This window comes from Staurois parvus, unplaced genomic scaffold (assembly GCF_062004578.1).
Source record: "Staurois parvus isolate SC_StPar_1 unplaced genomic scaffold, SC_StPar_1.0 ptg000101l, whole genome shotgun sequence".
Taxonomy (NCBI): Eukaryota; Metazoa; Chordata; class Amphibia; order Anura; family Ranidae; genus Staurois; species Staurois parvus.
The window spans coordinates 400,982-425,512 of record NW_028317897.1 but is presented as its reverse complement, the minus strand read 5'-3'; the positions used below and the strand labels follow the sequence as shown (position 1 = coordinate 425,512).

The following is a 24,531-nucleotide window of genomic DNA, read 5'->3' as shown; positions in this document are numbered from 1 at the left end:
TTGCAGGTTACAACATAGGGACTTCTCCATTTTCAGTTTTAATGCACTAAAGTTTTTACCAGCACTGTAACCTCATTTAACTTGTGCTTGATAATCTCTATTTTCCATAGTGAATCCAATTTACAGTAACATGCCTCATAGCATAACAGCTGTCAAGTTTCATATTTCAAGCAACAGCTGCTTGTGGTAGAAATTACCTGTATTGTTACTGGTAACTGGTAGTTGAACAGGGGAAATAAGGGGGCAGAAGAATAGGCAGGCACCTTGTTCCATTGTTATGTGACCGAGGACATTTCCAGCATCCCTAAATGCATGCTTGCCACATGATCATCCCAATGGGGACAGCAAGACAAAAGCAAAATATTAAAATTTACATTCGTGAACTTGCTTGCCCTGCCTCGATAAATGTAGGGCACTAAACTCACACTAAAACTGTACCTGTAAAAAAGAGGATGGGCAGCACAGTGGCTAAATGGTTAGCACTTTCTCCTGGCAGTACTAGGGTCGTTGCTTCGAATCCCAACCACGGCACCACCTGCCTGGAGTTTGCATGTTTTCCCTGTGCCTGCGTGGGTTTCCACCCAGTATTCTGGTTTCCTCCCACACTCCAGAGACATGCTGGTAGGTTAATTTGATCCTGTCTAAAATTGGCCCTAGTATGTGTATGTATGAATGTGAGTTAGAGTGTACGCCCCTTGAGGGTTGGAGATTGATGCGAATGTACAATATATATGTAAAGTGCTACGTAAATTGATGGCACTATATACGTAAGTACCTGAAATAAATTAAAATAAAGTACAGGATACTTGCCTCCTAAAAGGCACTTCTACTTCTGAACACAGTTCCACTGAAGAGGAATTGTCGCAAAACACACTTTCGAGTGTGTCAATCTCCTGGTCCCCTACAACGATCAGTATTATCTCCCATCAACCAGTACATCATTATTGTACACTGTAGTGATGTAGGGTCAGTGGTAAGAACCACTGATCATTGCAGGGGACCAAGAGATCGATTCTTCCAGATGTGTTGGTTTCTGCAGGCAAATTTCACTTCAAAGGAGCAGCAGTACAAGTGCTAGAAGAGGTAAATATCCACTATTTTCTTTTTGGGTACATTTTTTGTTGGGTGTTTCAGTTCACTGACAGGGTTGCTTTAAAAATGTCCTATGATAACTGTGTGATTCTTTATCTACAAATTTAGCTAATATACAAGTATATAGTGATCCACAACATATACTGTAGACAGTTTGACTTAACTGTTATAATGAAACCACTTATGATGTTTTTGTTCCTAGTTCCAAATTCCAACCTCTATGTACAACTGAATGCACTGCAATTCACTGTGGATGAAAGGAGTATTCTGTGGCTAAACCAGTTTATTCTAGACTTGAGGCAGAGTGTTGACCAGTTCATGGCTATGTACAAACTCAGTGACAGCTCCAATGATGAGCACATCGACATTCGGGTGGACGGTCTGATGCTGAAGGTAATTCTTAGATCTCAGGTTATTGCAGGGAGAACAAACACTGCTGAATAATTCAGTTTGATATTCCAGGCTGTTCCTTTAATCCATGCATGAATGATATTTACTTACTATGTATATTTTATGAGAGCACAGCATGGCAGCTTATAACGATGTTATAAAATCTATTCTTATTTTGCCAATGTGATTACGGGAAATACAGGGGCATTTTCTATCCACGGGCGCTTTTAGATTGTGTCAAACACAAGAGAATTGAATTGCTTAAAGGAGAACTACAAACTGAGTTGTAAACAAAAAAAAAAGCCGCTTTTCAACATCCGTGTTTTTGTTTTGGATGCGTTGGATCATATTGAAAGCTAGATCACTTTTGGCCTACTGTCATCCCATAAACTTGCTTTCTGTGTATGTCCAGGATCATGCTAGCCACTGCAGACTGTGTGCTATGAGCCAAAAGTAAACTTATCCAGTGACGGAAGCAGTGTATTAGCTGGAAACTAAAGGAGAAAAGCTGTCATTTAAAGAAATACCAGGTTCTTCCAATGATGATCTCCTGAAAGTGCTATTTGCTTGGTTGTCTCTGACTTGTCTTCTTATTCACTGACCCTGAACGAGTATGCATAGTTACATAGTCTGTCTGAAAAAAGACAAAAGTCCATCCAGTTCAACAATTAAGAAAAAAAAAAAGTTATAATCCTACACCCACAGTTGATCCAGAGGAAGGCAAAAAAAAACCCCAGCAAAGCACAATCCAATTTGCTCCTGCAGGGGGAAAAACTCCTTCCTGGTCCCCCGAGAGGCAATTGGATATTCCCTGGATCAACTTCACCTATAAATGTTAGTATCCAGTTATATTCTGTGTATCTAAGAAATAATCCAGGACTTTTTTAAAGCAATCCACTGAGCTGGCCAGAACCAACTCTTGAGGGAGTCTATTCCACATTGTCACAGCTCTCACTGTGAAGAAACCTTTTGGTGTTTGGAGATTAAATTTCTTTTCATCCAGACATAAAGAGTGCCCCCTTGTCCTCTGTGATGACCTCAGGGTGAATAACTCTACCCCAAGTTCACTTTATGAACCACTGATGTATTTATACATGTTGATCATATCCCCCCTTAATCTCCTCTTCTCAAGAAAGAATAAATTCAGTTCCTCTAATCTTTCCTCATAGCTGAGCTCCTCCATGCCTCTTATCAGTTTGGTTGCCCTTCACTGTACTTTCTCCAGTTCCCCAATGTTCTTTTTGTGAATTAGTGCCCAAAACTGAACTGCATATTCCAGATGAGGTCTTACTAATGATTTGTACCGGGGTAAAATGATATCTCTCTCTCTGGAGTCTATACCTCATTTAATACAAGAGAGGCTTTTGCTCGCTTTAGAAACCGCAGCTTGGCATTGCATGCCATTATTAAGCTTGTGATCTATCAGAACTCCCAGATCCTTCTCCACCATTGATTCCCCCAGTTGTACCCCCCTAGTATGTATGATGCATGCATATTCTTAGCCTCCAAGTGCAGAACCTTATATTTATCAACATTAAACCTCATTTGCCACATAGTTGCCCAATTACACAGTGCATTGAGGTCGGCTTGTAAGTTGGAGACATCCTGTAAGGACGTTATTCCACTGCACAGCTTGGTGTCATCTGCAAAGACTAAAATGGGATTTCTAATCTCAGACCCTATATTGTTTATAAATATATTAAAAAGTAAGGGTCCCAACACTGAACCTTGGGGTACACCACTGACAACCCTAGACCATTCAGAGTATGAATCATTAACCACTACTCTGTGAATACCATCTTTTAGCCAGTTTTTCATCCATTTACATATGGATTTTTCCAAGCCCTTACTTTACTTTACCTTACACATTAGCCGTGTGTGGGGAACTGTGTCAAACGCTTTTGCAAAATCCAAGTATACCACGTCCACCCCCACCCCTCTGTCCAAATATACCACGTCCACCGGCTCCTGGTAATTTTATGTGCAGAGACAAGCTCTGCTTAGCAGAGCTTTTCTTTAAAGCTGAACTCCATGCAGATATGAATTTAGCTACAAATGTACTGTATGCAGTTCTGTATTCACTAATACATTCTTAAAGAAGAATTCTAGCCTAAACCTAACCAGTACTAAAAATGTTCCCTCTCCCTCCTAACACCTATGTTTATTAACCTGTGTAAAAAAAGATGTAGCACTTACCCCTGCAGGAGACGCTGGTGATGATGGGTCCTCTGTTCTTCCTTGAATCTTAAAACCGTGCGGTCCTCACTGACACACCTGATTTAGAGGTAGAGGGCCATTTAGGCCTTGCTCACACCATGTGCAGAGACTTCAGTTTTTCTGTATGTGTTCTGCAAGGGCACAAAGAAAACAGTTGTTCTCTATGTGCCCTCTTCACACCACAATATTAGTATCACGTGCGGATTTTTTCTGCGCAGGAATCGGCAACATGACATCAACATTGTTATGTGAGGGCACATAAAGAACCATTGTTTTCTTTGTGCTCTTACAGAGAATATATGTTGCATATTTCTGTGCAGAAAAAAACTGAAGTGACTGCAGTGTTGCAGCATGCATGAAAACTGATGTAAACTTGTCTCTCCAAGTGAAATTTGCGTGGTTTTTCTATTAGATTTTATGCACATATGGTGTGAACGAGGCCTTACACCCTGATAACGTAAGTGTTAATAAGTCACCACATTATGATAATGCGCAGGAATTAATCCACGCACTACCAGATGGTAGGTTAAGTAAATGTATTATGTCAAACCAGGGAAACCGTGGAAGACTTGGCATAAATCAATAGAACGCATTAAGGTTGTAGAACCAAGTAAAGTGGACCTAGGCCTGTATCGGGACAAACTCACTGAACTGTATCAGATCAAGTTTTAACTAAAATAACTAATAATGATTGAGATCAGATACAGTTAATGCAAAGGTAATGTTCTTGAGTGCACTTTAATCTGATACCCCAGATGCACGTATCTGTAAGTGCTCCTATGATTGGCTGCACCCGGTTACCAATGTATATACTGTACTTGCCTATTTTCAGTCTGCTCCGGTCTGGTAATATGTTCTGGCTCCCCTGGGTCAGCCAGCAGCTGCTGCAGGGGAGAGGACAGTGCGCAAACAACATCTGGGACATAGGAACCTATGGATGACATCGCCACTTCTGAAGTTTGCACCCATTGTCGATCGCTCTCTCCTTTACCCTGCAGTTACCTCTGATTGATACATGAGATCACATGACCAGACTGAAGCAGGCTGAAAATAGGTAAGTATATCTTTTTTGCACAGGTTAACCAGGATTGATGTTAGGAGGGGGGAGGGCACATTTTTAACCACTTGACCTACGGAAGGTTTTACCCCCTTCATGACCAGAGCAGTTTTCGCTACTTTAACTGGCAAATGCTCGGTCATGCAATACTGTAGGCAAATGAAGCTTTCTTTGGGCAGTATTTAATTACCACTGTTTTTTTTTATTTCTTTTTATATAAAAGACAAAAAAAAAACAATTTTGAAAAACAATATTTTTTACTTTCTGTTATTGAACCTATCCAATAAAATCAAATTTCTTCATAAATGTATGTCAAAATCTATTCTGCTATGTGTCTGGCAAAAACCAAACTGTTTTTGGGGACACTAGTATAATTCTGATTGTGATCAAAATACTGATCCGTTCAGGCACTATACTAGTAATGCCAATGATCAGCGACTTATTGTGTGACTGCGATAGTGTGGAGGGTAATCTGGCACTGACACTGGCTGAGAGGGGCACTAACTGGTTCCGACGCGATCTGACTTTGCTAGTGACACTAATGCAGTGATCAGTAAATAAATACTGTACACTGTAGTGATACTCTGGTGATAGGGAAATCAAAGGGTTTACAGGAGGGCAATCAAAGGGTTATATGTGCCTAACAAGGTGTATGCAAATGTAAATGTGCTGCGTCTATGCTCCTGTTTTTTTTTTTTCTCCCTGAATGAATAGGGCTCAGGGAGAGAAGAATCGTCCAAAACTTGTATCTGCCTTTGTAAACAAGAGACAGAGCTGTGCTGTGATCGGCTACAGCAAATCAATAGGTTAATGGCCAGAATCATTGACCGGGACCTGCTGACATACTTGTGTTGTAGTCAGTAACAGCACAAGGGGGGTGCACCCTGAACCGTAAGACAGGCCATGAAGTACAGGTCCAGCCTGCCTTTGACATACGTCTGCAGTAACTCTACTTTGGGTGGGCGGCAAGTGGTAAAGACTAGTTAGGTTTATCATGAAATTCTACGTTAAATGTGTTTAACTCTAAAGAGTGGACATATCTGAATTTGGCTTGACAAATAAACAAAACAAAAGTATTAGACACTATAGTGTAAAACAGGAGCAAAAACAGGTGATTCTATTGAAAGATTGACTTATGTCTTTTTTTTTAAATTTATTTACACAGGTTATCTTACCATCACAGAAGAAGGTGGACTGTCACCATGACCAGCCAACTGCTATCAGCATCCAGACTTCTGAAATGATTGCCAGCAACATGAGGCAGTCCCCGAACTGTCGACGGTCAGACCTTGAAGCCATATTCCAGGACTTTAAAGACTACCCTTTCTTCTCCAAATCATTCACCTCCTTCCCTCGCTCAGAGGACGGCTATGACCTCCTGCACCCCATATTTCAGAGGCATGCATTTGAGCAGGACACAAAAATGCATGATGTCTACAAAGGTTTTGTTGCACCAAAGCTGGACACCAATGCGCTGAAAACATCCTCTGCTAAAGACATCTGGGCCATACATTTCACACAATTCTGGGTCGACTATGAAGGGATTAAAAGTGGAAAAGGACGACCTGTAAATTTTGTAGACTCCTTCCCCTTCTCCATCTGGGTTTGCCAGCCCACACGGTTTGCTCAGTCTCAGAAACAGACTGTTTCCAACGGTGATAATTTAGTAAACCTTTCCAAAAGCGAATCAACAGACTTCGCTGGTCGTCTGCAACGTAAAAAACTTTTAAAACAATACTATAGCACAGATGTGGATGGCCGGAGTCTGCCACTGCAGAAGTCCCAGTCCTTAGACAGTAGCTTATCAGTCCCACCACCTGCAGATCCACCCCAAGCAGATATTCAGGTCCTCGCTTATATTCAAAAACATGTGAGTGCTCAAATGAATCACTACCAGTATATTTTCTTATTGCTGCTGCAGGAATCACTAAAGCAGGTCATGGACAATTTGCGGAAAGATGTTGAGGCCGTGACTGGAAAACCGGCTGAGGACACCAAACTGTCCATCGGTCTGCTGCTAAAAAATGCAGAGGTTTCTTTATTATTGCACCCTTTACCAGAGGAAAATCCATCCAACTGCCCTGTCTCCCAAGAAGGGAGCCCTATTGTCGGAAACAAACGGACTTCTCCAGCAGAGAGTACACAAGAAGACAGCATATGTAACTCCACTGTTGACTTAATCATTGATTCTGCCAGTGGTGACTCTGGGGCAATTCTAGAACCTAAAAAGATTGACTTGCCAGATGTTGGCCTATCAAAATCACCCAGCAACGCTGAACCAAGGATGGAAAGTTTGGAAGGATCTGTTGAAGGGTCCTCTTTGAAGGTAGAGGATGGAGTCTTGGGACAGCTGATTAATGTCAATGGTCTTAAAGAAGATGCCCATTTAGATGACGCCCACAATAGCGATGATAACATTTCCTGTTCAGTCAGCCACTTTGAAGAAAACCTTATTAACCTTCAAGCCCCTGATACAGAGCCTGTTTTAGATCCACTTCTCAGTATACAGTTCCCTGAGGCTCAGAAGAAACAAACGGACACAAGGTAATAATTTTATTTTCTTGTTCAATAAACGCTTAACAAACATTATTGTTATCAAGACTATTAAAAGTCCAGTAAACCCAAAATGCAAACTAATAACCACTTTCAGTAAGTTCCTAATAATAACATTCAAAAAAGTGTAGCTGTAGTCAAGCAGGTAAGTACATAATTTAAATGCTCACAGTGGCAATAAAAAGTATGTGAACTCCTTAGCATTAACTAGTTTTCTGCAGGAATTTGCCATAAAATGTGATCTGATCCTCATCTAAGGGAGAATGTCAGCAGCACACCAATATGGGTCCAAAAGTTTTAACAATCAATCTTTGTCATATGCCTGTTGAAGGGGTCCTGTGAGACTCTGAAACATTGCCTTGCTGTAACTATGTGATCGTTTATTAAAACTTTTGGACCCATATTGGTGATCCTCGGTGTGCTGGTGACATTCTCCCTTGCTCATTCTGTTTCGGTTCCAGCCAACGGTTGCTGCAGCACCCACTTATACACACAGCCATTTTTTAATGCAGGAACGTGTGCATTTGGATTGTGCACTTGCATTCTGATACTCATCTAAGTCACAATAGACAAACACAATGTGCTAAAGCTGATAACACACAAACTATTTTAATTTCTCATGTCTTTATTGAACACATCCATTAAACATTCACAGTTCTGTAGGAAAAGGTAAGTGAACCCATTAGTGTTACTAGCTAGTCAAAACCTCCTTTGGCAGCAATGACTTTAACCACTTGCCCTCCTAAAGGTTTTACCTCCCTTAATGACCAGGCCTCTTTTTACTACTCGGCGCTGCACTAATTCAACTGATAATTGCGCGGTCATGCAATGCTGCACCCAAACGAAATTTACGTCCTTTTTTTCACACAAATAGAGCTTTCTTTCGGTGGTATTTATCACCTGTGCGCTTTTTTATTTTTCACACTGTAAACAAAAAAATGACCAAAAATTTTGAAGAAAAACGATATTTTTTTACTTTCAGCTATAAAAAATATATAGTAAACTCAAAGTTGGTTATAAATTTAGGCCAAAATGTATTCTGCTACATGTTTTTGGTAAAAAAAAATCCCAATAAGTGTATATTGATTGCTTTGTGTGAAAGTTATAGCGTCTACAAACTATGGTATAGATACTGCAATTTACGCCTTTTTATTGCTATAAAGCGCTGTGCTAGTTTAACGGACAATTGCGCGGTCATGCAATACGGTACATAAATGAAATTTATGTCCTTTTTTTCACACAAATAGAGCTTTCTTTCGGTGGTATTTGATTGCCTGTGCGGTTTTTTATTTTTTGCGCTATAAAAAAAAAAGGCTGACAATTTTGAGAAAAAAAACTATATTTTGGACTTTTTGCTATAAAACATGTCCAGTAAAAAAAATTTAAAAATCAAATTTCGTCATAAATTTTGGCCAAAATACATTCTGCGACATGTCTTTGCTAAAAAAAAAAAAACCCAATACGTGTAAATTAATTGGTTTATGTGAAAGTTATAGCGTTTACAAATGGCGGGAAAGATACTGGGATTTTTCATTTTTTTTATACTAATAATGGCGGCGATCAGCCACTTATGGCGGCGATCAGCGACTTATGGCAGGACTGCGGCAGACATTCTGACACTTGGGGGGAACTGACTTGGGGTCACTGACATCCCCAGTGACACCAATACAGTGATCAGTGCAAAATAAAAAGACACTGTACTAATGGCCCTGGGGAGGAAGGGGTTAACTTTATTTACTGAAAGGGTTAACTGTGTGAGGGTAGTGCTTTACTAGGGGGCGGGGGTGTGTACTGCACGGGGGACACGCTGATCAGGAGAGAGAAACTCTTCTCTCCGGCTCAGCATGTCAGGAGCTCACAGGGAACTGACAGAAAGCAGAGCTACTGCAGCCCTGCTCTCTGTCAGTGATTGCCGCTAATCGGCGGGACACAGCCGGTAACGAATGGCTGTGACCCGGCGACTGACATCCGTGGGGGCGGTGGCCTCGCGCGTGCCCCCTACCTGTTTTGCAAACACACATTTTAAAATGTGGTTTTGCCCAGCCGTGCCACCCTGCCGCCGTATTTCTACAGTGACTGGGCGGCATGTGGTTAAAGTGGTAGTAAACTGTCATTTATTTTTGCCTACAAGTAAGCTTAAAATAAAGCTTACCTCTAGGTATAATGAATATCTCTTAAACGTGCACCATTTAGGAGAGATTCTAGGGAGCAGCAGTCGGTGACATTACTGGCGTATGCGCTCTGAAGGAACAGCGTATCTGTGCCGTTCCTTCAGAGTTGTGTGCCACAGCTGAGACTCCCGCCTGTGTGCTCCACTGTCTTTGTCTATTGACACAGATAGTTACACTTGGCCTCTCACCCCCTGCTCCCTCATCATAGGATTTGATTTACAGAAGGGGAAGCCAATGGCTCCCACTGCTAATAATTTCCCCAGTGAGGAGGGAGAGAAACGGGAGAGCCACTGCTCTCATGCACATCGCTGGATCAAGATTGGGCTCAGGTAAGTATAAGGTGGGCTGGGGGTTGGGATCCTCTTTAACAGAAGGTTTTTTTTCCTTAATTCATAGGATACATTAAGGTATAAAAAACAAACTGGTTGTAAACCTCAAACGTGAAATATATTTCTATGGTGTTTACTTGCCTTTCTCCAAAGCATGTCAGAAAAGTATAATTTCTCTCTGCTGTCTAGTTCCTCTGCTGTCAGCATAAGTCACTTCTAACATGTTTTCCTGACACCAAGAAGAAATGATGAGAGGGGAGGGACCTCCACCTGATTGACAGCCTCAACTCTTTTCCTGTGTGCTGTGTGAAGGGGAGTGTGCCCCTTTCCTCCAATCGGCTCTCAGAGCTCTTGAACAGTGTGTAACTGCAGCTTCCCACTCCCTGCTTTGTGTGTCTGTGAAAAATCCTTTTCATCTCTGAATTTTAAAAGGGTCTACAGGACAAATGGCTGCAAATAAACAGGTACAACTTATGTAGGAAGATTTCTTTAATCTCTGTGTATCACCTGAGGCCAGTCACTGCCATAGATGGATTGAATCCCATGTTGAAGTCCCTGCTGAATCGGCCGAGATTCGATCCTTCTATGGACAGGTTGGTTGTACTGAAATCAATACATTGATTTGACTTCAGTACAACCAGCCTGTCACTAGCAGTAATCATTGTGTAATCATTGTTCTCTGCTGGCAGAGAAGGCTCCCCGCCGGCACAACACAGTAGCTCAGAGGGAGCCATTCCCCCATCAACATTGACACTGACACTGTTGATGGGGGAATAAAATGATTTTCTTTTCTACTGTATACTCTATGGTCTGCAATAAATGAGGATCAGATCACATTTTATGGCAAATTACTGCAGAAAGTCAGCTAATTCCAAGGGGGTCATACATTTATGGAAAAGAAAAACACTGTAAGCAAAGATTTAAAATCCTTAAATTTTATGCACCTTTACCAGCAATTTTTAGGTTGGTGACAGGGTCTCTTTAATGTAAACCTGTTTGCAGTGCATAAAAGATAAAACACAAGGAAATGCAGAGATGTATTGAATGTGTTTGTTTTATTTTATCAAGACACACTCTTTAAACTAAAGGGAGCCTGTTGCTTTATACTGCATAGGTAAAACACAGGTTGAAATTAAATAAATCTGTGTTTTCACCAGGAAAAGCCACTGTATTAACTATCCAATGTTAGAACACAATAGCACAGTGGGAGAGATTGCTTTACTAACAGGAGGGACAGCCCCCCACCAGAACATTCCAGTCAGCACTCTCAGCCATTGGCTGGGAGTGCTGATCAGGACCCGAATGGCAGACTTTTCCCTTTCGGTTATTCCCCTTCCACAGAAGATGGGTGGATCTGCGATCGTACACACAGGCTGAATGTCGGCTGGTTCCCATTGAACTGGCCGATGCCACCCGACATTCGGCCTGTGTGTACTAGGCTTAACATACTTTCGGGGTGGGAGGGTAAAATCCTTGCTATAAGCAAGCATTTTACTGAATGAAATCGATTCATTCAGTTTGTTTTGTTGTGATTAGCTGTGATTGGCCACAGCTAATCACATGGTACGATGGGCTGTGATTGGCCCTGTCTGTACCATGTAATCACTGTAACTAATCACAGCTAACAACACAGGTGTAGCAATGAATGGCATGATTCAAAGCCATTCATTGTTTGCAATTGCCATGTGATCTGCTGTGATTGGTCACAGAGATCACATGGTACCTGCAGTGAGCAGTGAGCTGGTACATTGATCAGTCATCGGCTGTGTCCAATGGACACAGCCAGTGACAGATCCTGCCCGCTTGGCTTAGCATGAGGCTTTTTCCAGGAGCATGTCATCTGACATCCACCCAGAATGATGAAAGTCCCGCTCAGCAGTCAAAATGCATGAAGGAAATCAAAAAATAAAATTGGCTGGATCAACAGGTGAAAAAAATTGAAACCGCCTCAAAAAGGAAAACCAATGCATCCACCACACCTAAGAATTGGTAAGCTGCTATATATATATATATATATATATATATATATATATATACTGTATATATATTTATTTTTATATTCTTTTGGGGGGGGATTATTCACATTAAAAGTGAATTTATAATCTTATGTTGTCATTGTATACAAGGATACAAGATCCCATCACCTTACTTAGGAGTTATCTGTCTGTTTAAAAAAAAATATGGTTTGACAGGTATTTTTTTTTTTTTTTTTCATTAATTTTTTTTTTTTACTTCTCCTTCCTGTAACCCACTTTTGTTTTTTCTTTTATTATAATTATGCCTTTTCCAAAGTTACTTGTTTTGATTTTTGAAACCTGGTTTCCATGTATTTTTGTTAAGTGGAACCCCTAAGGATCGCTGTCCGTCCAACCTGCCTACCTTCTCTGTTTCTTACAAGAACATGAAGAGAAGCCCGTCCCAGTTCTCCCTGGACAATATCTCCATAGACAGCAACCTGCTGGAAGACCACCTGGTGGAGAGCGATGGGAGTGACCATATGGAGGCGGGTAGGGAAACGTTTTAAATGTCCACACCTAATCATATAGGTTTTATTCCTTTAAGGAAAATCTGTCACTTTTACAGAGTGAAGATTGCCTTATCTTTTTCAGTTGAGTGGGAATTATTGATACTTTTTGTTGCATCACACAAAATGACTACCTCCTTTTGTATTGTGTTGATCTGTAAACATAAAAAAAAAAAAAAACAACCCAGGCCATCCTGCATCCTCTAACTAATTCCTACCCATCCTTGCGCTCTCTGGTCTGCCCCTTTCATTCGTTGTATGTCAGTTTTTCCAATCATGGAGAGCATCACATGTGAGCATTACTTAGGGTGGTTTGCATGCAAATACAGTCTGGCTAGGAATGCCTGCTCCTCCAGACTGGCATTCACACTTGAAGGCATGTTGATATTTATAGAACTGCTTCCAAGATCTAGCCCACTGCTTGCATCTGAGCTGAGGACTCTTGAGAGGCATACTGAGGCAGGATGCTGTGAATTTCCCAGGAAGCTATGTACCCTGCTGGTTCCTCCACCACCACCTTTGATACGTCACCATTGCAAGAGAAGCACAGAGACCCAGCGATGAAATCCCTGGGTCTAAAAAAAAATGGAAAGGTTCTAGTTAAAAATTGAATTGGCGTGTTGATGGAGGGAATTGGGGGGGGGGGGGGGTGGTGGTTAAGCAGGCTAAAGGAGAAGTAGGCCAAAGCTCTCTTGGCCCTACTTCTCCTGTAAGTCACAGGAGTGCACTCCTGTGACTCAGAGTCAGCTGACAGCGGGCTATAGCCGGTCCAGACTCTGAAGGGATCCTGACTGCTCCCTTCACAGCCCGACGCTCCAGTGAGTGCTGTAGAGGCAGAGCATAGAGCAGAGTGATGACCAAAAACCAAGCGATCAGCAGTCTTTGATCACTCAGTTCTGGGTCTTGGAGGTGGCTAGGGACAGATGTACTATCAGATTGATGCTGCACCCACCTAGGTCAGGGGTCTCCAAGCTTTCTAAACAAAGGTCTAATTTACTATCCTTCAGATTTTAGGGGGGCCAGACTGTGGCCCCATCCTTATTGGCAGTGGGAGGAATAGTGCCCCATCCTTGGTGTCACTGGAAGGAATTGTGCCTCATAGGTGTCAGTGGGAGGAATAGTCTCCCATCATTGGTGCCATTAGGTAGAATAGTGCCCCATTGTTGGTGTCAGTGGGAGGAATAGTGCCCCATCATTGGTATCAGTGGGAGGAATAGTGCCCCATCACTGGTGTCATTGGGAGGAATTGTGCCCCATCATTGCTGTCATTGGGAGGAATTTTGCCCCAACATTGGTATCAGTGGGAGGAATAATGCCCCATCTTTGGGGTCATTGGGTGGAATTGTGTCCCATCACTGGTGTCAGTGGGAGGAATTGTGACCCATTGTTGATATCCATGGATGAAATAGAGCCCCAAGGGCCAGATAAAAGCAAGTAAAGGGCCGTATCCCGGGCCGCAGTTTGGAGACCACTGACCTAGGTGAATATGTGGGTTTTTTCAAAACCCGCTCCTCCTTTTAAACTTCAGCTTTAAAGATAAACCAACCTGAAACTGGCCTCCTACTTCTACCTCTTCTGAGACATTCATTTTGAGACAGGCTCCCCACTGGGAGACCACAATAGCTCTGTGGGCGAGATTCCCCTATCGACACTGACTGTGTTGATCGAGGAATCAGGCAATTTTCTTGCTTGCAACCCATGGTTGCAGGCAAGAAAATTGCATAATCTATGGCTTGCCTAAGAGCTGTGGGACAATGAGTTGTGGAGAAGGAAAGGAGCAGAATTGGCAAAGCTAGCACTGGGATGAGGTGAGTAGGGGGAGGCTAACACAAACCAACATGGCATCAAGCTGGTAAGACCAGAGACAGACGCAGCTATAGACGCACTCTGGTTCATTTTACAGCCCAAGCATCACTAAATAACTTTGCATGGACCGTCTGCAGATCCTGAAAACTTAATGCAACACAGTATACTATAAACGTATGGTATTGGTCTTGAATACCAAGGATGCAAGTCGGCAAAAGCAGCCTGCATCCCAACAACCTAGGAGGCTAGGTGGCAGGAGCACAAACATTGCATGCATATAGTGTATGGACAAGATATTTAGGAAGAATTATGCTGCCAGCAAGATCTGAGCCATGTGCATGAGTCCTAACAGTAACTACCTGTGTGTGGGAAGCTGAGCTTGCAGAGTCAAGGCGAAAACTGAAGAAAGAAACAAACTCTACAAGTTCAACCTAGGCTGTGAGGAAAGTCAGTGCTGCGGCGTAAGCTCCTGCAAGCTGTTGCAGTCCATCTAAATGAAAGATAAGCCAACATTCAGAGGACCAAAGAAAAACGTTTCTTCATGAGGTGCAGCTGTGCTGATATTTTTCAGCCAAGGGAGGCCTTAATGATTATGGCCTCCTTTGGCTGAAACACATAGGCTGTGCTGTACCTCATGGAGTTTTTACCCTGTATGGAATAAAGGTTTTTGTACGGTCCTTTTCTGAGCACCGGCTTTTCTCTTGAAATTGCCTCTTTGAATACAGGGTCCCTGTTTCTAAGGCTCGGTTCACACTTGTACGAGTAGAAGACGCTGCGGGACCCACACTTCATCCCTCAGCGGCAACCACCCACACACAAAACGCGGGACTCGTGGGTGGGTCACACATTTAATCCTAACGGCACGCCGCCCACACTGGAAATTGCACCCACACTGGGAGCCGCACTTTTTAAAAAATATATTCTTTAGATTTTTTTTTTTAACATATAAAAAAAGTCATTTTTCCATATATTTTTCCATATATTTGTAAATGCATTCCAAAAATGTAGATAAAGACATACAGTGTATTTGAAATGTATTTTTAAAAATATTATTTATATATTTTCTAATAAAAACACATTTCAACATGCAGTATGTATGTGTATTGAAATTTATTGAATATTGCCAAAATTGTAGCATTTCAAATATATGTCAGTATATTTGGGAAGAATATTTTTAAAGTATATTTCAGATATATTTTTCTTCCATGTGGGTCAGGCAGTGTCTCAACTGGTCCCCATCTTCTGTCATCTGACACGTAGGTCCCTTCTTCTGGGGGGCAGCGCTGCCCCCCCTGAAAAATGCTGGCCAAGGCAAACACCTTATGCCCCTGCACACGAAAGTATGAACCTAGGCTTAGATGGTTCAGACTAGTGATGGTGGCATTGCAATAAGAAAACTACACGTGAGTCCAGGCGACCAGTTGCACAGTGCTTACAGAGCCAGTTCTGGTGACTGGTTGTCTCTACAGGAAATTGTCTGTCACCTCTGTGAAGGCTGAATTCTACAAATATTTAGTGCATACCAAAGAAAGCTGCATAGAAAAACCTGAATAGTGAGAGCTACATTTCAGGAAGTATTTCTGTGACTTGAACTCAGCTTTAAGGTGGAAGGCAAATCAAAACCTAACTAAGCCTAAACCTACTCCCACCCCATTGTGAGCCTATTTTATCTACACTGGAACAGGATGAGACCTATACTTGCCTATTCTGAAGTCGCTTTAGTCTGGTCACATGATATCCCCAATGCTGGCTTTAGTGTAGAGGACAGGCAGTGACAACGGTTGCAGAGCCTGGGTGAGGTCGTCACCCATAGACTTACTATGGGGCAGCTGTTGTTGGCTCTCCCTTCTCTACCCTGGGACCCAACCATGTTACTAAACCGGAGTGACTTCAGAATAAATATCTTTCCTTTTACAGTGTTGATAGAATAGGCTTAGAATGGGGTGTGAGTAGATTTAAGTTAGGTTTTGATTTGCCTTCCACTTTAAGGTACTATCAGAGATGTAGTTTAATAATTGACTGTTGTGTATAAACTATACCTGGCTCTCTCGAACTGGCTGGTCTAGTAGTATGCAATGCGACTCTGCTGATTAGCTAGCTTTGCCCTCTTATGTACGATACACAAATAAAGCCTTGGCTGCCCACTTTTAATAATCAGTATTTTTTATGAGACACCAATGTATTTTTGTAACTGACTTTTCTTTTGAGAATGTTTGTTTTTTGTTTCACTGTGTCAGGACTGGAAGATTTCTCTTCCTTGAACTATCAGTCCACAGTGGACACAGCCAGCGTGGAACTGCGGAATGAAGAGTACTGTGTTTCTTCACCAGACGTTGTCAGTGCTGCTGATGAAAGCACTCATGACTCTAGGCAAGAGCGGGTAGGTGTCCATGGCTTAAGCCTCTTTTCCAGCTGACCCTAGTATCTCTCTTTCAGTGTCCTTTGCAGCATACTGTGCATAATTACGTTTGTACCCGCATAACTGTTGTTGCTTCCCTGCAGATGTCCGTTGTAGTATTTAAAATAAGTGGAGTGAATGGCGGAATTGATATTAAGGGAGAAGATGTCACCATTTGCCTTCAAGTGAATCAAGTGGTTCCAAAACAGCTTGGGAATGTCAGTGTTTGGCAATACCTCAACAACCGGAATATGAGTAAGATAAATTTCCCATAAATATTTATGTAATATCACCAATGATTTTCCAGCTGATGACGATGTTAAAGGGATCCTGTGGCCAGGCTATAGATAGTCAACATTTACATTTTCTTAACCAGCTGCACTTTAAATGAGCTTTAAAATAAGACCTGGCTACATTAAAGTGTAAACCCTAACAATGAACTTCCCTTATTCTCTCACGTTTATTCTGGTAAATATACCATTAGTAGTTTTTATATCTTTTTAAGTGTTGAAAATACCTTTTAATCCCACCACAAAGCCACTGAGCTGTGCTCACTTCCTCTCTCGCACTGTTATCAGATAGCATTATCCCTAGTTTTCTGTCTGGAATACAGAACGCCTCCACATGGTATGCAGAAGAGGAAAGAGGGAGATGTTCTACAGTCCTAAGACCCTTCCTGACTTATTGTGACAATGCTCCTTCCTCATATAGTACAGTGAGTGGGTTTTGTCACCCTAAGACAGGAATTATGGTACTGGCAGGATCACCAGGTGAAAACAAGCCATAACAATCAATGCCATCAACACATCTAAGGACTAGTAAGCCTCAATATACAACATTTTTATTCTTGGATTTGGATTTGCTTTAACCACTTGCTCTCCCTTCCTCACCAGAACATTTTTTGTGATACAGCGCTGCATTACTTTAACTGATAATTACGCGGTCATACACTATACATAAATTTGTGTATTTTTTTCCCACAAATGGAGCTTTCTTTCAGTGGTATTTAATCACTGCGGTTTTTATTTTTTGTGCTACAAACAAAGCCTGACAATTTTGAAAAAAAAAATATTTTTGACTTTTTTTAGTATTTTTTGGTATGAAACATATGTAATAAAAAAAATTGTATTTCTTTATAAATTTAGGCCAAAATGTATTTTGCTACATATCTTTGCTAACAAAAAAACTCCAATAAGTGTATATTAATTAGTTTACATGAAAGTTATAGCATCTACAAATAGTGGTATATATACTGGAAATTTTATTTATTTTATACTAGTTATGGCGGCGATCAGTGACTTTTAGCGGGACTGCGGCAAGCATTCTGATACTGGATGGGAACTGACTAACTTCCACTGACATCTCCAGTGACGCTAATACAGTGGTAATTTCTAATAAAAAGCACTGACACTGTACTAATGACACTGGGCAGGAAGGGGTTAACATCTGGGGTGATCAAAGGGTTAACTGTGTGTTAGGGTGTGATTTTATTGTGTACTGAGTGCCGCTTTACTAAGGAGACCTGAAGCTTTCTGTCTCTCTGCTGTGCAGAAAGGTAGAAAGCAGCACGTCCATGCTGACAGGAGAGAGACCTGTGTTTACACACAGATCTCTCCTCTCAACGTCGCCAACGACCACCGAGTTGCAGCTGGGAATCGCTGGCCGGGACTTGATGATTGACATCCTCAAGAACCAATAGCAGCGCAGGTAGGGCATCTCACGCACCTTCTACCCGGGAGTGCAAAATCACGTATATTTAGATAATTTTGCACAGCGTGGCTTCCCTGTAGCAGTAGATCTGTGGTGGGATAGTCATCAAGCGGTTAAAATGCACTAAAAGGTTCCACTGTGACAATGTAAATAAGTCCCAAATTCAGCTACTATGTGAGGCACAAGCCTCATAAACTAAAAAAAAATCCTTTTCCTTTCCTGACTGAGCTAAATTCACCTTCATTTGTGTCTAATACATTCCCCCTCCCCAAACACTGCAGTTCACAGTGGGAGGGCTTCAGCAACAGAGGCAGTGCTGTCAATCTAGAAAGCAGTGGACAAGACTAGATGTGGTCAGGTGCTGATTGACAACCTACAGATTAGTGAACCAGCAGTGACAGCCATTCCCCCTGCAATATCTTGTAGTGCAGGTGGAGCATCCTAACATGAGTGGCAACTCTTCTCTGAATTCAGGAGCAGTGCAGCATTGTTTACAACCCACCACAGAAAGCTGCAAGAGGTGGGCTTTACTGGCTGGATAAACAGGTATGTTTGGGACTTTGCAGGAGGACTAAGAGAAAACCGTGTAAATGTAATTATAATTGGGTACTGCAGCTATTTTTTTTTTTTTTTTTTTTTTTTTTGGAAGGCCATAGTTTTACTTTAATGGTGTTTATTGTACTATAGTTTTGGTGCTCAAATGGCTTTGGCCACACTGTAAAAAAAACAAACATTTAGACATGCCTCTGTTTTCTGAGTCAGGTTTCTGCTAAATGTTGGAATATTATGGTGGGATTGGTTTCGGTATACCCACAAGAACATATTATTTTGGCTTTGATTGGTTTTCAGTTTGCTTGAGATCAGGGCTTTGGATCTTGAAGTTTCTCCAGAAGTTCTCTTGAAGTCCACTAGATGGCACTCCAGGCTAAGCAATCTTTTAAAAAATGAGAGCACTCCAGATATCCAACCAAATACATATTAAAGCATCATGTACACTGAGCGCTTAGAGATTGCCGCATTTTTGTGCGGGTAGAAGCTACCATCCAGCCCTGCTGCCAGTAGCTGGGATCTCATGCACAGGGGCTAAACAGTGTGTATAAGGAATTAGTGTACATGTATGTGAACTATTCTTCCTGCCAAGCGACATGTATTTGTCCGTCATGCTACAGAATTTCTTGTACAGCAGGGACCTGTAAATGAAAAATGCCTTGTAGACTGAGATTTAGAAAGCTTTGAGTCACCGACTATCTAAAAGGCTGCTATCATTAAACATATTGCATTTTGACAACTGTATGCAAATAATATATATGATAGTATTAAGGATAAGATTAGTTTTCACTTTATATTATTATATCCAGATATAGCGTAAGCTGTCTAGCAAAAGGTGGCAGGTAAAGTGGTTGGGGCAAAGTAGAACATTGCTGAGGGGGGTGACTTTTTATCTTCAATGTTTTTTTTTCTCTTTGTAGCATTTGTTGCAACTGTTCAGGCACCCCTGGTACTGTAAGACTTCATTCAAACCAGAACGTCTTGTAACTTGAAGCTCCAAAACGTTCAACATCCTAAAACCCTTGTATTTCAAAAGTGGCAGTTCGCGTATGAGCATATGACGGTCCAACTGCTACATGAACTGCTTTTGATGCAGATTTAGGTGTTTTTGGTCCAATAGACTTCAATGGGAACGCCTGTAAATACGCAAATTCAACATTCAGTCATATTTAAGATGTTTTAAGCCTCCCTCTAGTGCTTTTAATTTTTTCCTTGGCTAAAACAAAAACACCTGAAGCTTGAAAACATAACATGTAAAAAGATTGTACCCTACCTGGGATTCAAACCCATGACCTTGTGTGTACACAGCTGGCACTTTACCACCTACACCAGCGCCAGAAGTACTAATTATACCATACCTGGGATTCAAACCCACGACTCTATTCCAGAGGTGCTAAAAACAAGTGTTTTGGAAGCATATCTCAATTGTTTTAAATGTGTACCCAACCTGGGATTCAGATCTATGAGTCTACATTTGTACAACTGGGGCTTAATGCTCTGCATCACTTTCAGAGTTGCTAAAAGGAGAGTGAGAGGGGAGCGAAAAGGGAAAGTGATTAGCAACTCTGGAGGTGGTACACGGGGTAAAGCACAAGTTGTACAAATGTAGAGTCATGTCTTTGAATCTCAGGTAGGGTGTTCATGTCAAAGGAAATAATATGCTTGTTTGTGTGTGCCAAAGTGCTCAAATAATGTCTGAAAATCACTATTCTCAGGTGCAAATGCAGCCTTATAGTTCTTATTCCAGATCCTTTCACTCTCGCTTCTACTGGACAGCTTGACATGCATGTAAAAGTGAGGACACTTAAAGTGATATTAAAGTTTATATTTTTTATTAAAATAAAAAATGCTCTATGCAATGATTTTACACAAAATGGTCTCTTTACCTGTTCTTTGGTGGTCCCCTGTGGGTGCTGTCTGCCCAACGCCCTCATAGTCAGCCTTGTACTACAGGGGGCATCCATGCAGGTGTGCCCTTGAGCTGGGCTGTGTGCGTTTATAGAGACACACACAGCATGGCTCAGCCACGCCCCTTACAGGGTTTGATTGACAGCAGCAGGAGCCAATGGCTCGGCTGCTGCCTTTGTGCCCATGAGAAGAGCCAGGCACAGCACTGGATTGAGAGAGGAACAAGGTTTTTTTACCTTAATCCAGGGAATGCATTAAGATAAAAAAAATACCTAGCTTTTTAGAACCACTTTAAAAGTGATCCCCGCAGGGGTGTCAAACTGGCGGCCCTCCAGCTTTTGCAGAACTACAAATGCCTCTGCCTGTGGGAATCAGGCTTGTAACTGTCAGCCTTGCAATTCCTCATGGGACTTGTAGTTCTGCAACAGCTGGAGGGCCGGCAGTTTGACACCCCTGCGGGCCTAGCAGGAACAACATTTACCTCCACACTATCCTGCCCTCCGGTGAGTCAAGCCTCAGCATTCATTTTTTATACTTTGTTCCTATTACAAGAAACAGCTTTTAATAATAGAATAGAATTCCCATCATCCACAGTGTGTGGAAGGACTCTTGGGAGTCAAGTTTGAAGCCCCCATGCAAGACTTATAACCTGTCCCCAATTTGACGAGATATCGCCCATGAAGTCGCTTGTTAATGTCGCCTGTACTGTACACTCTCCATTAATCCTACAGGGAGCTTGTACTTCACTGGAGCATAAAGATGCTAAAAATAAGTGACCTGAAACCACCACAGTTTCCCTTAGTACAAGTTCTTTTTTTCAAACCAAAAGCTCCAGATGTGATCTTGTATTATGGGGGGTGAGATTTAATCTCCCAGCCTGCGCAGTGAGCGGTTTTGGGGTCTAGTAAATCCAGGAGAGAAATCGTACAGTCCTGAGGAATTACAGCTTTGTGAAAACAATTGCCTTATTTTAATCTGTGAAGAAGAAACGGCCTTAGACGCCTATTGTGAGGGATTATAGGAAAAGCATATTTACAGCCATCTGTCGGGACAGGCAGAGAAAGCCGATGGGTTTCACCGTAAGTGACTGGACTTGGTTCATTCTGTAATTCTACAAACACAGCTTTCACATAAAAATACAGAACACAGTATTGTCCGCGCTGCTCATCCCCACCAACCAATCATATTTAGGCTTTCAGTAGTGGTTTGACAAGTGAAAGGTGACTTCTGATTGACTGCTACAAGTTCCTGCACTTTGTTCTTGTTAAATTCCATACTGAATAAAGTATAAAGAATGCCACTGTCTTCCTTCTGGAAATCCCATTTTCTGACTACCATGCTGATATAACAATGTCACTGTTTTTCTAGTAACTGACTGTAGCAAGCATGCAGCAAGTGAAGTCAGAGTAAAGTTAGAACTTCTGATTTGCATGCTTGTGTCCGGACAATGATGCAAAAAGTTGCCATTAGCATGACAGCCAGGGAACTTTTATTTTAAGAGCAAGTGACTTGCCTTTCTGCCACATTTGGTGCTGGCATTTGGTGATTGGCCACTAAGGTATGCAGCTTCCTTCAGGGTGGGAAGATGGTGCCAGGCTTGGTGATTGGCTGCTCATGTACCAAGCTTTTTTGGATATGGGGGAGAGAATGTCAAATCTGGTGATTGGATGCTCAGGTACCAGAAAGAGTACCAGTCCTGGTGTTTGGCTGCTCTGGTTCTCAGCATCGCTGGAGGTGGGGAGAGCATGTCCGAGGATTATTGGCTGCTCAGTTATCAAACTCTTGTGGCAGAGAGAGAGAGAATGCCAGCTATGGTGATTGGCTGCTTAGGTACCAAGCTCTTGTGGTGGGGGGAGTGTGTCAGCCCTGGCGATTGGCTGTTCAGGTACCAAGCTCTTGGAGGCATGGAAGGAGTGCCAGCCCTGATAACTGGCTGCTCAGGTACTGAGCTTTCTTAGGGGTAGGAAGAGAGTGCCAGCCCTGGTGATTGGCCGCTCAGTTACTCTGCTCCCTTGGAGGTGGGGAGAGAGTGCAGGCCCTGGCGATTGGCTGTTCAGGTACCAAGCTTTTGCAGGTGGGGCGAGAGCATGACAGCCAGGTATTTTCAGGAGTGACTCCCCATTCTGCCACATGGCACTTATAGCGCTTGGTGACTGACTACTAAGATATATAAAAAAATCAAGATTTCCACTGAGCCATATCCAGTTATGTTTAAACAGAAAATAATGTGGGAACATCCCCACAACAATTGTTGGACTTTACTGGCACATCATGAGATTGAAATAAAACACATGGAAATTTTTTCTTACAATGTTTCGATAATACATACAGAAAAAAGAATTCATAAAAATAAAATGCCTCATGGTGTCATATACAACAAAATACTTTAAAAACAATACTCCAAAGAGATTAGGACACGTTAGCCTGTGTAATTAATACACCCAACCCAGGTGAAATGCAGTAGATGGGTCCCAATTCATAGGTCAACATGTTTCGCAAAGAGCGTAGATTCTTCAGGACCATAAATTATGGGGTATATTTTTCTAATAGAGAATACAAAACTAATATTAACAGACAATACAAGTAGATAAAGCATGTTAGCACATCATTATACCCGATAGCGGATACACATAGAGTATGCTTACATTGAAAATGGCTTCCTGTGTAACAAGTCTGGGGAGTGAGCACAGGGGCGACCAATCCCCACAAATTGGATGGCCCACGTTGCGGTGAAATACACTTCAAAAGGATCTTTGAAAAATATAAAGACGATAAGGCGAGTATATAAGCATAAACAGGCCCTCAATTTTCAAAGCCGTGTGAAGTGAATACTTACCCAATAGTCTGTAACACTCAGATGTAGCTGTATATTGGTTCAGAATCAATAGGTATTACGGTTCCTCAAACCACATTCAACAAGATAGATATGGGGATAATATAGTGATTCCAAAGCCTAAAATATAGGGATTCCAATATAAAGGATTCCACAGACTAAAAATGAAAATAAATAAAAGGGAATTGGGAGTATTGTTATTAAAGTATTGTTTTTAAAGTATTTTGTTGTTGTATATGAACCAATGAGGTGTTAATTTTTATGCATTCCTTTTCTGTATGTTTTATTGTAATAAACAATTTCTATATATTTTAATTCTGTCTCATGATGTGCCAGTCCAACAATTGTTGTGGAGATGTTTCCCGTATTTTTTCTGTTTTGATTACTAAGGTACTCCGTTCCCTTGGAGGTAGGGAGAGAATGCCAGCCTAGGTAATTGGCTGCTCAGGTACTGAGCTCCCTTGGGGGTGGGATGGGGGTGTTGACTGGTCCTTCAAGTACCATGTTCTTCAAGGAAGGGAGAGAGCGCCAGTCCTGGGGATTGGCTATTCAGGTACCAAGCACTCTTGTGTAAGGGTTTCCTGCATTTGCCCTCCATGTTTGGAGCTCCAGGGGAAGAAAGGAAAAGTATGATTTGGATGGAGCTTATCTCCAGTTAACTTTTAAGTTACTTTTCCCATCTGTTCTTGTTCGGGTAACAATCTAAAATTTTTAATACTCCCTTCAATCCTATAACGGTCACCAGGATACATAGAGGAGGTGAATCTAGATAGCACAGATGGCAGTAAAAACCATACAGTTTCTAGCCTTTTCCTACTCTTTTCAAAACGAAAAAACAAAAAGTTTAGGGTTTAGATATATTTTCAAGGTTGATGAGGCTTAGGTTGCACGTTGACTTCAAGGTTTTGGGTGATACGTGTATAAAACATAATGGAAGTTAGTTGTGCTGACAATTTCATACTCCCACACTAAAAGCGGCCAAGCCAATTTTTAG

General features: G+C 41.8%; 1 protein-coding gene across 1 annotated transcript in view; it reads left to right on the top strand.

The window, feature by feature from the left end:
- Positions 1-24,531, top strand: part of BLTP3B (bridge-like lipid transfer protein family member 3B) — a 127,966-nt gene that overhangs the window by 84,379 nt on the left and 19,056 nt on the right. Inside the window, exons 13-17 of the mRNA XM_089671187.1 lie at positions 1,295-1,485; positions 5,922-7,300; positions 12,150-12,316; positions 16,377-16,519; positions 16,642-16,792. Of these exons, the coding sequence (XP_089527313.1) occupies positions 1,295-1,485; positions 5,922-7,300; positions 12,150-12,316; positions 16,377-16,519; positions 16,642-16,792 (2,031 nt within the window). The remainder of the gene's footprint in view (positions 1-1,294; positions 1,486-5,921; positions 7,301-12,149; positions 12,317-16,376; positions 16,520-16,641; positions 16,793-24,531) is intronic.